The sequence below is a fragment of the Neophocaena asiaeorientalis genome, unplaced genomic scaffold, assembly GCF_003031525.2.
Source record: "Neophocaena asiaeorientalis asiaeorientalis breed wild unplaced genomic scaffold, Neophocaena_asiaeorientalis_V1.1 scaffold634, whole genome shotgun sequence".
NCBI classification, from domain to species: Eukaryota; Metazoa; Chordata; class Mammalia; order Artiodactyla; family Phocoenidae; genus Neophocaena; species Neophocaena asiaeorientalis.
In genome coordinates this window covers 507,816-523,364 of record NW_020173971.1, presented here as the reverse complement: position 1 = coordinate 523,364, position 15,549 = coordinate 507,816, and the positions used below count along the sequence as shown (strand labels likewise).

The 15,549-nt window shown below is 38.2% G+C and overlaps 1 protein-coding gene across 1 annotated transcript in view; it reads right to left on the bottom strand.

Moving 5' to 3' along the window:
• ENAH (ENAH actin regulator) overlaps window positions 1-15,530 on the bottom strand; it is a 158,086-nt gene extending 142,556 nt beyond the window's left edge. Inside the window, exon 1 of the mRNA XM_024753165.1 lies at window positions 15,332-15,530. Within this exon, the coding sequence (XP_024608933.1) occupies window positions 15,332-15,336 (5 nt within the window). The 5' untranslated portion in view covers window positions 15,337-15,530. The remainder of the gene's footprint in view (window positions 1-15,331) is intronic.
• Window positions 15,531-15,549: the final 19 nt, after the last annotated feature.

Sequence of the window (15,549 nt, the reverse complement as noted above, 5' to 3'; positions counted from 1 at the left end):
TTTTAATCCAAATATCATTACCACCACTTAACCATACCTTTACATAGCTTTATTAAAGGAGTATAAAAACATACTGTTTAATATTAAGTTGTGCGAACTACTACCTAATACCTTTGAAAATCAGATGATTTATCTAGAAAATTAAAATGAGAAGGCCTAAAATACTCAATAATCATGAGTTTAGTTTTTATATTTCTTTTTTAAAAGTTACTGGACGTCTCTGATTGTACCCAGCATGCTACAAAGTGCTAGTGAAATGTGCCATGAGTAAAGGGAGCTCACGCTTGATTTTTTGAGGGAAAATTTTAGGTCTGAAGTACCAAATGAGCTGAACAGTCAACAGATGATCTGAGTTCAATAAGAGAGACTTAGCCTGGAGTAATCACTAAAGACATAAACTAGCAGAGGAAACTGAAGCAAGAGTGAGTCTGAGTGAGCACAGAGAAGGCAGCTTTCCAGAAGACAGAACAGAAGTAATGAGACCAAAATTCCACCAGAACCTTTGGGGAACAAGCAGCAGACCACTGTGAAATGAATTCATGTGGGGTGTATGGACAGGCATTCCTGGAATGTTTTGCAGAGGACCCTGAATGCCAGGTTGAGACATCTGTGTGCTACAGAGTGCAGGTGAAGGTTTTTTAGGAGGAAGTCTGGGAAGGATAGCTGACAAAGTAGGAATCAAGCATATGAAAGGAAGGTAGAGTGAGAGACTTGAGGTGGCCACTGCAGGAGAAAGGGGGCTAGTTCCTAGTGATACAAATAACGGTTCCACAGTTCAGGGGGTCTGCTTTTTTTTTTTTTTTTTTTTTTTTTTTGCGGTACGCGGGCCTCTCACTGTTGTGGCCTCTCCCATTGTGGAGCACAAGCTCTGGACGCACAGGCTCAGCGGCCATGGCTCACGGGCTTAGCCGCTCCGGGGCATGTGGGATCTTCCCGGACCGGGGCACGAACCCGTGTCCCCTGCATCAGCAGGCGGACTCTCAACCACTGCGCCACCAGGGAAGCCCGGGGGTCTGCTTTTTAAAGATTCATTTTAACAAAGTTTAAAACATTTTAAAATATAGGTTCTTTAAGAATTTAACTAGCTCCTTGCTTTTAGAGTGCCTAAAATAAGAAGTCTTTCACATTAAAAGTTAAAGAAAAAGGCAAAAGAACATTCAGGAGCTGCAACTTCATTTTTTTAAAAAAGTTATGATGCAACACAAAGAAAACAATAGCTAGAATACACTAAATCCATAAATCCTCTAAGTACATTATGGCAAACCACAAAACAAGGCAATGGATTATTAATTCCTTTTGGCAGAAACAGAAATTGAGATTGGGCACAGCCAAGGTCTCACAGTCAGTAAAGAGCAGAAAAGCTTTGAAGCCAATGACGATTCTATTGGACCTATCTCCTCCCAAAATGAAACCACCTTGAAAAACTTCCATATCCAGAGGAATATAAAAAGATGATGGAGGAATTTCCCTTAAAGTAGATGCTTTGAAAAAAATAATAAATGGGTATAACAAAATACTAAAGCAATATAAAATAACACTGACAACCTGCTGTAATTAAAAGGCATACATACTAGACAAAATTTTAAAATATTATTTGCACATGATATTATTTAAAAAGGAATCAAACAAAAATATATGAAAGTCTCTACCCTCACAATACCATGTACCAAACTGATTAATGCCTCCTCCCTCACTAACCTGTAAGCATAAGGGAATGGGTATGTCCATGCACATCTTGACTTTTTTATAACTGGGTTTTTAAACTCTTTTCCTTTTTTTTTTTTTGGCCGCGCTGCGCTGCCTGCTGGATCCTAGTTTCCTGACCAGGGATCAAACCCAGGCCCACAGCAGTGAAAGTGCAGAGTCCCAACCACTGGACTGCCAGGGAATTCCCTGTAACTGGTTTTTGAGGATTCATCTTACTGGGCCATTTTACTAACTTTGGAATCACAGAGCAAGAGGAACCATGTGGGACGTAGGCCATGATAATGAAGAGTTTGGTATTAATTCTAAGAGCAATGGGAAGCCACTGAAGTGTTTGAGAGATAAGACTGAGCTGATAAAATCTGAATTTCAGAAAGACCTGACTGCTGCATAGATCACAGATTGGATGGGGTAATACACCAATGCAATAAATTAGAAAATCCAGCAACACATATGTAAAAATGTAACATAGGCCAGAACAGGTTCACGGGTCTTAATATGATTCATTGCCAGACTCCCACAACTTGCCAGGTCGCCCAGGGAAGCAAAGTCATCCTGACACACACACACCAGAAAAACTAATGAACTAACAACTTATAAAATTCATCCCTGTCAAACATCCCTCCTACGGTAACAGGAGCCTCTGTCAGTCCACTTCACCTTTGCCCTGTCTCTCAAAGATGGCAGGTATTTCAATGACAAAGCAACACAATGAGTATCATGTACAAAGCAGACGTGCAAACCTTCCAAAAGATGCAGGGCTTTACAAAGTCACTAAAAATGATCAAAACTGTTTCCAACTATTGGCAAAGCCACTGGCAGAAATGAAAATTGGAGAGGGACACTGACTGGGAAGGAACGTAAGGGCACTTAATGGGATGATAAGTACTCGATATGTTCTGTATCCTGACCTGGTTGGTAGCTACACAGATGTGTATATGTAGTAAATATCCATCAACCTATAGATATACTTATGATTAATACATCTAGGTGTATGTAAATTATACCTTAAGAGGGGAAAAAAGCAACAAAAGAAGAGATGGTCCTCCTTCCTGTAAGAATTGCTAGTTCTCAATGTGAAGCCTAGAAATCCCATGGCCTGCTTGCTACCTGTGTGAAGATGAAATGGATACTCAAGATGGCAAAATGTACCTGGATTCTCAGAGACATCCATGAGCCACTGAGTGTAGTGGGCCTGGAGCCCACTCTTTCTCGGGACTTCCAATTATATGAGACAGTAAATGTTCTTAACGTTTAAGTACTTTAAGTCTGCTACTTGCCCCTGAAAGCATCTGAACAGATACCATGAGCAGATAATTGGAGAAAGCTAATGAAGATGAGATAATAGGAGGGCAAAAGAAAATAATATGAAAATATAAGTGGGCTTTGATAATGAAGGCTTTGAATATTTTGGCAAAAATGGATTTCTTTAGGATCATACTAGAAAAGTCCATCATTACACGAAGTATATAGTTTCATGAGATCTCGCAATTTTTAAAGAAAAATTATGCAAAACAAGCAACCAACACTTGATTCATTCTTCTTCCATTTTAAGAATTTAACACATCGTAGCAACTATAACATGAATGTTTCCATAATTTTGTTTCATTTTTCAAGATTAAGCCCAAGTAAAGTCTTTTCTCCCCACCCCTGCTATCTCTGAAATGTTACTCCTATTCTAGGTCAATTCATTCTACATGGCCTTGTTCTTGTACCAATTATTTTCAGAAAATAAAGAACCCTTATACGATGAAATCACAAAGAAAAAGTAAATTATTCACTGACATCAACACTTAGAAAATTCAAACACAGACCTCAGTTCATGTTTGAACGAGAGACCCGAGCATACTGGTTAAAAGCATGGGCTCTGGAATCAGACTGCCTGGGATGGAATCCCAGTTTGCTGTTTACCAGTGAGTGACCCTGGGCAAGTTACTCAACCCTCTGCGACTCAGTTTTCTCATCCATAAAAGGGGAATAACAACTGTTCCTACCTTATAAGTTATAAGAGGAATATTAAATGGTTAATATGGGAAGTATTGATATTTCAGGCAATAAGTACTCAGTAACCATTAGCTATTACACTTCAAAATCTAAGAAAACTGAGGAATATAAATGCCAACATTGGAATTGAGTTACTGGAGAACGAAACATTTTTTGTAAATCACAGGCTTTATGTTTAAATACAAGTATACATTTTAAATAAAATTAAGACAAAAATGAGAACAGATATACTTAGAGTAAAAATAAGCTGTAAGTTTAATTTCTAAATATGTAAGAACTTTTTAAAGGTACCATATCAAACCTACTAAACTAGAAACTAAAGCGTTGATGCACTTTACTAAAGATGAAATAAAAAATCTGAATATATGGAGGAGAAAAAAGAATGAAAGACTCAGTATTATAAAGGGGTCAATTCTCTCCCCTACCCCTATTAATCCATTAATTTTACACAATTCTAATCAAAACTCCAACAGATTTCGGGGTGCAATTTTTCTTTTTTATTTCATTTTCGTTGTAATTGATGAAATGATTCCAAAACTAATCTAAAAGAATGTATTAAGTAAAATAGCAAATAAAGTTTTGAAAAACAAGAAAATGAACAGTAACTTTCCTTCCTAGAAATTAAAATATACTACAGACTCAAAGTAATTAAGACAGTGAGGTAGTAACACAGAATTAGACAAATAACTAATGAGTCCAAAAACAGAACCAAGTATTTATGGGAATTCAGTATACAATGAGTGTGGCATTTCAAATCAATGGGAAAAGACAGATTATTCAACAAATGATGCTGACAAAGGACTAAATATTTGATATTTTGTCAAATACTAACCTCCCATCTTACACCAAAACAAATTTCAGATGGCTTAAATTTAAACATAAATGAAACCATAAACCAAAAAGTAATAGAAAAAAATGTAGGTAAATACTAATATAATTTTAAGTTGGGAAAGGCATGACACCAAAGGCAGAAACTATAAAGGTAAAACTAACAGATCTAACAGACATGAAATTTTAATGCTTCTTTACCAAAACAAAATTAAAAGACAAGTGATAAATTTCTTTATAAGATACATCTGGTTGATTTTACATCACAGCATCCAACAGTCACACCTCTTGATTCACCCTTGTGTCGTCTCCTCCCACCCTGACTCTGAGCTTGTCCATGTAACTGGCTTTGGCCAAGAAGACTAAGGGAACAGGATGCAGGCAGAAGTTTGATAAAAGCTTGCACACTGGGGCATGATCTAATGGAAGGCTGCTATTACTAAGTGAGAGACAAACAGACACACCACATGAACCCAGTCAGGAAATGAAAAGATGAGTGAATCCAGGTGAGACCAGCAGAACTGCCCAGCCAACTCACACGTTTTACGAGGTTTTGAGGCGGTTTGTAATACCACATTAGATAACTGGTATAATATCAATATATCTACACCATAAAGGGTTACTTATTAAAGATGGTATAAATCATTACAGGAACAACTGAACATCCCATTGGGAAAATAGGCAAAGGATAGAGACAATTCACACAAAAACAGAGATGTCCAGTAAACACATGAAATGTCCAACTCTAGTATCAAAGAAACACAAATTAAAACAATGAGATAACACCTTTTGCCTATCAGATTGGCAAAGATTAAAAAGGCTGATAATGGCTTGAGTTGGTCACAATGTGGTAAAACTGGCACTCTCATCCATGTTGTTAATTTGGTAATGTGTGTCAAAAATTGATAAAATTCCCTCTGGTCTGGTAATTTCATTTATTATTCACTCAAATACTTATTGCATACTCAGAGGCCTATGCTGGGAACCAGAATATAGTCAGATCAGACAGGACCTACTAATAATTTTGCTTTTATTATTAATTTGGGTTTTATCCTAAGAGCACTAAGATGGCATTGAAGGCTTTAGCAAGCGAAGAACAATATCACATTTCCACTTTAAGATCATTTTAACTGATGTATAGAGAATGGGGGACAAGAACGCAAGTGAGGAGACACTAATTGTTCCAGTGAGCGTTAACAGTGGCCTGGACTTGAGCAGTGTCAGTGAGATGGAGAGAAGCAAAGGGAGGGCGACGTGATGGGACCTGCTGACAGAAAAAAGTAAAAGAAAGGGGAAAAATAAATACTACTCCTCAATTTTAATTCCAGGAATGTATGCTAAAATATAAGTATCTGTGCAGATATAAAATATGATACACAGTGTACAAAGATATATACCCAAAGATGTTCATGGCAGTGTTTTTTATAATAACAAAAATAACGAAAAAAAATCTAAGTCTATCCCTAAGAGATTAAGGTCACTCCAAGCATAGTGAGAACACTGTGCAGTCACTTAAAATTATTTAGATTTCTATTTAGTGACAAGATGTGGAAAGGGGCCAGTTACAAAATACATAACATAATTTCACTTCTAAATAGTATGATCTCACTTTTATTTAAAACATACTCATACACACAAGCACATTTATGGCTGCCTATGGGCATTACAGAAAGTCTAGAAAGCTATACGTCAAAATATCAAAATTCTTGATGCTTTGGACTTACATTATTAAAATCTTTATACTTTCCATACCTCCTAAAATCTATGCAAAACCTGTACTGCTTTATAGTGAAAGAAAAAAAGTAATTTTATAAAAAAAAAAAAAAACACTGACCAGACATTTATTTGGATAATAGTAAATTGGTTCATTTTCTTAAAATACTGCAAATAAAAGATTAAAGAGACTAAAAAGATCAAAATAACTGAAATGAACACTTAATGATTCGTAAATCTTAAATTGTTAAAAAATGAACAATTTGCTTGCGATACTAATCGAATGTGAGATGAGAATTTGGGAGAGGAGAGGAAGGGACATCTCAGAGCAAAGCAGACACTCAAATATAACCAATTTTATCATTACAAAACCTGCACAGAAAGATCCCTTCACTATACTGTTAGACAAGCAATTTGGACTCCCTTGAGATTTGACCTAAAGAGCTATTCATTTTATTGCACTTTATGTTCTGAGGTTCTTTATGAATCTCCTTCCCTACCAAGTTGACACATACAATAACAGATACCAAAAAGGATAGGACATTGAGGACCTCTGAAGCAGTTAGTCATTCTGACTTCACTATCATCAGATGTACTGGTTGCCAAAACCAGATGTTCTAGAAGGGCAAAAAAAATATCAAGGTTGCTTCATTTCCCAAAGACAAAAACTTTCTTTGGTATTTGAGATTATTGTAAACAGAACCCCCCCCCAAAAAAAAAAAAAAAACACTAACTGGTTTGAACAGTTTTCTGAAGATTCTGATGGATTTGTTTCACTGATATAATCAGTGACCTTAGTCATCCTTGCTTATTACAGGGCTACCAGAGAATGGCTGCTACCTGAGCACAAAGATGACTCCAAAATTTGTTCAGGCCTCTCAAAGGCACCACTAATTAATGTTTCCACTTCAGCACTCCTACCTGCCTGGTTCCCTAAAGAGAAAAGCCCAATGGTTCTACCTTCAATAGCTCTTCTTTAGAAAACATGAAGATGTCAATTTAAAATATTAGTCCAAAGTAACAAAAATGTCAGAAACAATGTAAAGCAAACAAGACCATCTTCCGGTATTATTTACTCTAGTGCGTAAGTGAAAATAATAATCCAAGGATGGGGAGTGGAGGTTGAGACATAATTCACATACCATAAAATTCACCATTTTAAAGTATAAAATTCAGTGATTTTTAATATATTTACAAGGTTGTGCAACTATCATCATTGTTTAATTCTAGAATATTTCCCATCACCCCAGAAAGAAACCCCATACACACTGTGATTTGTAAGATATATGTTTGGTTATTCATATATATATATATTTGGTCTTCCTCCACAGTTCCAGGTTCACAGCTCCCAAAACCCTTGGAATTTCCTACGTGCAGAGAATGATAATGGTGTCTTTTGGTTATGTGAATGAGGTAACTTTCAGAAGCACCTAAGGATGGGAAATAGTGCCAGGAGAACCAACCCAGTGATTAGAGAGTTGGAACTTTCAGTCCCAGCCCCTGCCCCACCCCCATCACCAGGAATGAGGAGAGGGGCTGGAAGTTGAATCAATCACCACTGGCCCATGATTCAGTCAATCACGACTATGTAAAGAAGCCTCCACAAAAAACAAAAGAACAGCCTTTTAGGCTCTCTTTTTTGAAAGCTTCCACACTGGGGAACCAGAACATTTCCACGTGCCACTGTGCCGGCCCCAAGCTCCACGAGGACAGAAGCTCCCTGTTCAGGAACTCACCCTGTGTAGCAGCTCTTCATCTGGCTCCTACTCTTTAATATAATCTTTTCATAATAAATCAGTAATCTAGTGAGTAAACAAGTTTTCCTGAGTTCTGTGAGCTGTTCTAGCCAATTAACCACACCTGAGGAGGGAGCTGTGGGGCCCCTCTGATTCACAGCCAGTCGGTCATAAGCACAGGTGACAACCTGTACTTGCAACTCACCTCTAAAGTGGAGGGTGGGTCTTGTGTGACTGAGCCCTTTACCCTTTGAATCTCATTCTATCTCCAGGCAGACAGTGTCAGAGCTGAGATGAATTCTCAGACACCCTGATGGCATCTGGGAATTGCCTGTTGGTTTTGGGAAGCCCCCAACCTCCCCCCGCCCCTGACACTCACACACACAGAGTAGAATGGGGTATGGGAACCCTTTTGCACACACTCACTTCCCACTCCTCCTTCACTATCCCAAGACCGTAGCAACTATTAATCTACTTCCTGTCTCTATAGATATGCCCATTATGGACATATCATATCAATGGAATCATAAAATAAGTGGCTTTTTATGTCTGACTTCGTTCACTTAGCACGTTTCCATCCATGCTCCTTTTGACTATTATGAGTAATGCTGCCATGAACATTTGTGTACAGTTTGCACGAATATATGTTTTTATTTCTCTTGGATGTATACCGACGAGTGGAATTGCTGGGTCATCTAGTAACTCTATGTTTAGCATTTTGAGGAACTACCACACTGATTCTAAAGCAGCTGCACCGTTTAACATCGTTTTTCACATTCTTAACATAAACTTAAGAGATGTCAGACTTTCATAGAAGTAGGGGATTTACTCTTCTCAAGCCCATTTTACATGCCAAATGCTATGCCAGGGTTTTATATAATTTCTGACTTAATTTTCCTAACAACTCTGTAATGCAAAAAGCATCTCCATTCTACAGAAGGAATTCATATCTCAAAAACTGTTTATAACCTACTCAAAAATCACTTAGTTCATAAACGTCAAAATAGAATCTGAACTCAGGTTGACTTCAAAGCTTGTCCTCTTTACCCTCTTCCATGCAACCTCTGCACCGAAATATGCACACTGACTGCTTTACACCAAAAGGATTCTTTGGAAAAGTACATGTTAACTAAATTTATTAGAATCATTATAAAACAGAAGCTTCCAGCGTGCAGAAATTTCGAGAAAATATAAGAGGTCTCTTGTGTAAATCATTCCCTGTTAGTAAATGATTTCTTCATGTAGAGTTACTTAATAAAATCAATCTATAAATCATCTAAGCATTATACAGATTAGTTTCTTCCATCAAAGTTATATCCACTGACAAAAAAAATCTGGGTATCTGCTACTGTGGGCTGAATTATTTCCCCCCAAAAATCCATATTTTGAAGCCCTAATCCCCAGTGTGACAATATTCAGAGACAGGGCTTTAGAAGGTAATTAAGGTTAAATGAGTTCATAAGGGTGGGGCCCAAATCCAATAGGATCAGTGACCTTATAAGAAGAGAGAGAGAGAGAGCGAGAGAGAGCTCTCTCTCTCTCTTGCTCTCGCTCTCGCTCTCGCTCTCTGCCATGTGAGGACATAGTAGAAGGTGCCCAAGGAGATGGCAGTCTGCAAGCCAGTAAAGAGAGCCTTACCAGAACCTGGTCATAATGGCACCCTGATCTCAAGATTTCCAGCCTCCAGAACTTTGAGAAAATAAATTTCTGTGGGATTTTGTTACGGCACCCTAAGCTAATACATCTTCCTTCATAAATATCACAAACTATCCAATTATTGGTATTTTAAGCACTAGGAAGAATCAAAACAAAGCAGTCATTAAGTAGAGTAGAAATAAGCTAAACCAATAGACATGCATAAGCTTGTTGCTCAAAAATATCTGCAAGTCCCATGATCAAAGAGACTAAAAAACAGAATGATGGCCATTCTGTTAATGGAGAATTTAATGAGAAAGTCAAGGAAACCCGGTATCCTCCAAAAGGGCTTTGGAGTTAGACAAACCTGAGTTTGACTCTTTTTGGCTACTTCTGAGCTTTGTGTTTGAGTGAGAAACATACTCTATTTGTTTCTGAACACTATTCCTGTGGTCAGGATGCTTGTTTTTGTTTGTTTGTTTCAATTAAATAACTTTATTAACATTTACTATATGCCAAATACTATTCTACATCCTATAATAACCAGTACACCTTCTAGAACACTACAGGTGCTCCAAAAATGGTGGTGGTTATTGTTAGTACATAGATTCTGGAAAAGGACACCCCAAAGTTAAGCATTTACATGAGCACCCACTATTTGCCTAATATTTTGCTGGTACCGTTAATATAAAAACGCTGTCCTACCCTCAAGGAGCTTACAATGAAGAGGGACAGATAGATCCAGATCATTATAAAACAATATAATAAATGCAATGGCCAAAAAATATGCAAAGTACATAGTAACACAAAGGGAGAGCTGGGAGGTAAATAAATTCAGGACTACTTCCCAGAAGATCTGACAAGGAATCCCCTGTCAGAGGAATCCCTTGTCAAGGAATCCCTTCCTGATTTCTCTTCCAGAAAACTTCATAAGCCCTTATTAGGGGAATCATTCACTGAGGTACAGCCTCAGCTCAGATTCTCCCTTTTAACTTTTACTTCCACTCAGTTCCATCTGTCAGTTTCAAAGAAGGGGGAGAGGGGCACAGGAAGAGTTTAAGTATCCTTTTCCTCCCCAACAACTGCATAAAAATTGAAATCACATTTTTCCAAATCCTTCTTATGCTTATGATAAAGACTGGGTGTTTTACAAGTTATACAGTCACCCCAGATTTAAGCTATGTGTAGGATAAGTAACCAAAACTGTCAGTCCAGTATGTAATTTCTTCTATACCAGCCAAATGGGCCTGCCAGTTATTTTGCTTATTCCAACTGGGCTAAAAACGTATCCAAAACCTTGACTACTGTAAAAACCGGTAAATTTTCTTCATTAATCCACATTCTTATTCAAGATGTGTTCACTTAATACCTACAAGGCAAAACAATGCCTAAATACAATGCACTAACATTCCAAAAAATGCAAATCTGGCTCCTGCCCCTAAAATTAACGTCTGTGAGAAAGTCACACATCCAAAAGCTACAAGCATAAAGGAAGATCGTGGGCATAGAGACTACTATTTGTATCCTTTCATGGGTATCTCACTTGACATCTGACACAGCAATCCCTGAAATAATAGAATTATCTCCATTTTTATCTGTTTTCTCCATTAACAAGTAAGCATATAAACCCCTGGATCTTCTGAGCTTTGACTGTGCCACACTCTAAAATGTATATTACATTTAAATGAAGATAACAAAATCACAATAACTACTTCAAAGACTAAATATACACACAGGAAGGAAACTTAAAGATCCGTTTCCTCACCTATAAAATAAGAAGGGTGGATTAGATCACAGATGGTTAAATAATGAGCATTCCAGTTAACACTCTATTGCCACTCTCTGGGACCCTCATCCCAATTAAACATTACTAATCATGGCACTTTCTCACCAAACCCAGAAATGCAGCTATGTCCTTATCAACATGGCAGCCACTACCAACTGGGAGTAGATAAGCAAAACGTAACCTGCTTGTGGGACTTCCTTGGTGGCGCAGTGGTTAAGAATCCGCCTGCCAACGCAGGGGACACAGGTTCAAGCCCTGGTCCGGGAAGATCCCACATACCGCGAAGCAACTAAGCCCGTGCACCTCGACTACCGAGCCTGCATTCTAGAGCCGGCGGGCCACAACTACTGAGCTTGAGCGCCTAGAGCCCAGGCTCCACAGCAAGAGAAGCCACTGCAATGAGAAGCACACGCACCGCACCGCAGCTAGAGAAAGCCCGCGTGGTAACAGACCCAACGCAGCCAAAAATAAATAAATAAATAAAAATTTTAAAAAAAAAAACAAAAAAAACCCTTCTTGCCACACTTGGACTGGATGAGGTGAAGCTAACTACCCAAAAGATTTATATAACTAGTCTAAAACAGAACTAAGCCCTAAAACAAAAGAAGTAATATAATTGTATAATGCTTACAAGTACACAATACACACTCTTTTCCATTATCATTTGATCCTTAATACCCAGTAAAGAATTATCCCTATTTTTACATATTTTAAAAAACAGATCAGTGAAATAATGTGATCAGCTCAAGGTCAGCCAGCTAATAAGCGGCTTGGATGAATCCTCACAACTCCACACCTTTTTCCATGAGAAAGTCAAAGAAAAGTGAGTGGAAGCCTGGACTATTTAATATGGACCTAAGAATGTCAATCCAAAATCTTCTGAGCTCTTCTTAGCCACTAGGCTACATGCAACTATTTTAGATCAGACAAGCTCCTCTTTCTATCAAAATAAGATCTTGAGTAACTAACCAACTAAATAAAAATGTAATCATTTAAAAGGCATACACTATATTAATATTACATATATACACCTACCTCAATCATAAATCTTATACTTTTGAAACATTACATAAATGAACAATAAGAACAGAACCCAAGAGTTGGATGTTACACTAACAAAAGTACCAGTTTTTTGGGTCTCAACCCTTTCAATGTCTTATGTAAGAAATACACTTTCTCATTTCTTAAATTCTTATCTGTAAGCAAAACATTAACAAGTAATTCTATATACAGCTTTTTACAAGTACAGAATGCCGTTAAGATTGTTTCACGAATGTAAAGTATTATTCTGTTTCCTTCTGTATAGGAATTATTACATTATACCACAATGAGCGTGCTATTCCTGAAATTACAGTCATTTGAAAGATCTTATCACAAATGCCTAAACCGCCAACATATTTAGCATATCCTCTCTTCAGAATTCTGACCAACTTAAATGGAAATTCCTACTCATGCACTCCTATTTCCGGATGGCCTTTAAAACATCAGAACTACTCCTTAATGTAAATAAGAGAGACTCGACTTAATAGCATAACATTTATGTCCTACCATACTTGAAAGCATCATTTGCACTAAGTCAAATATGAATATAACCTGAAGAGCCCTTTCTTAAGCACCAAAATATCCCAGAGCGTTTTGCAGCCAGCACAAGAACCTTTTACTTTCATACCACACCATCCTGCTTTTACAGGTATCTAAAGAAATGTGTATACATGAGTTGTACAAACCACCTACCAAATAATCCAATGCCTTCCAAAGTGAAAAGCTGATCCTCTTTTCTGCTCTTAAATTATTCACAATTAGTCTACAAAGAATTACTGTAGACTACCTGAACAAACTTTTCTGACCTGTGTACCATGTTCTATATTTATGCTACTGGAAAGAATCAGTGTGATTCATCCCTCTCTACATTTAATAAGGAATAGAGCAGGGAAACAGCTTAAAAATTACAAGTTACTTTTTATAAGAAAAGGAACTTTTAAGTGAAGACAATTTACTGTTGACAGACTCACAACTATACATGATAGTGATCAAACTTCACTGAATACTTTTAACTTTTTTTTTTTGGTTCACAACCTCTGAGTATGACAACTTTACGATCATTTTATTTTAAAATATCCCACTTTCATTGTTTTACATTTCTCAATGTTGAGAAAATTTTACCCAAAGTTTGGAAAATTTTGATAAATTCTTGTCTGCAAGACCCCTACAAGCATTAAATCTTTAAAGCAGAGATCAACAATATGTTGTATTACAAGATGTTAACATTATGGATGTTTTATTATAGTTCCTGAGTCTTCAAGGACATCAGTAACTTGATAAAAAAAACCACGCTCAAATGCATGACTCGCATTTTTCAAGCCACATTTTACGAAGATTATGTTTTTTGGTTTGTATGCCATGATTACATTTTGAACTGATCCATTATATCTGAAAATAACTTGCATGTGAAATCACTAAGGAAAAGGGTCACTTAGAAACACAGCATTAAAAACAAATTTTAAAGCCTTCAAATAAAGGTCTATACGTTGGAATTAAAGAAAAACATAATTCAAATTCACAGTAAGCTGAAGTGAAAACTCAACACAGCTTATAACCACAAAAAATATATATATTTAAACAAAGTGGTAGTGTTCAACCTTGACAGAAAAAAAAAGTTTAAAATGAAAACTACTTAAATTGAGAAAGAATTCCAATGACATGACATTTTCTTGCCAAAACGCAGGAATGTGTAGATTATATCATTCAAATCTCATTGTATTACATTATAAAGGTCTTGGCAACGGTTAGCCATTAATCTTTTAACACAAAGGAGATTCAAATCCAAATGAACTGTAAGACTATCTCTTCCAGAAGACAGAAATGGAGTAATTTACTTTATCCACAACTGTTTAACCTAAAAGGAAGGCCGAAAGGATGATAACGCAGAATGGATCAGCCTTCAGTCTACCAAGTCCCATTTCTCACGAAGTCTTGCACCAATCCGAAAAGAGAAGGTTAGGGACACAAAACAAGCTTAGGAAAGACTGAAAAAAATCTCCAATGAATGACACACCACATCACGGTTTATTCTCTTACACAATTGGAGAAACAAAAACGAAAAATATCACACCATATGTTTCATCGGATCAATTAAAAAAATATTTTACGGCCGTACCTTCAATTCTTTGGGGCTGAAAAAATAATTTAGCTTCTGTTTTATTGATTACAGAGGAAAAGGAAAAAGCAGCTGCTGCAATGCAACACAGGCTGCTACAGAGGAAGGAGAGAAAACGGTTTTCCAAACAAATCCCTCTCCCGCCCCCGTTTACACACCCCAAACAACTTACTTATCCCAGTCTTTCACTGTGTCCCCCCAAATATAAACCTAATCAATTCTTTCCCTTCCCCCACCATCGTGAAATTTCACCTTTCAGAGCTTTCACCTATCGCTACCAGAGCACTTTATTCCCCACAGAAATTTCACATCTCTCAAACTTTTCTCCCTTTTTTAATTAAACACGAGAGTTTTGTTATAAAAGTGCACGAAATTTTTACATACAGACGGAAAAATACCTGTTTCCCAGCAACATGCACGCTTCGATTCTCGAACCCCTCCCCATCTCCCAGGTTTGGCTTGCAAGGCTGGTGGGGGGAGGGAGCCAGGAGCAAATTAAATTTAGGAAGGGAAATCCTGGGCGAAAGAGGAGCATTTGAGGAAAAACGGGACAACGTCGAAAAGAGGACCCCCCCCCCCATAAGAGGGTTGGGGAGGATTACAAGAAAGAAAGAGAAATGAGAAGGGACAAAGGGGGAGGGGGGAGAAAGAGACCAGAGACCAGGGAGACGCGCCGGGCCGGGAGAGGGAAGGCGGGGTCCGGGGAGAGCGGGGTCGCGGCTCCCGTGGCACAATGGCCCGCCGGCCCCCGCCCCGCGCGCCCCTCACCTCATGGTGTCGGCCGCGCTGAGGCTTCCCCAGCAGCCGGGAGACGCGGGAGGCGCCGAGCCGAGGGGGGTCTCTCCTCTAGGGGCGGGAACGCAGCTCGGCGCCGGGAGACAAGTGTCCAGCTTCTCCTTCGGGCGGCCGCGGGGCTACACCATCTCCTCGCACAAAGCCGAGGCGCCGGCCCGGAGTGGGAGAGAAGAGGGCGAAAGAAAAGCTGG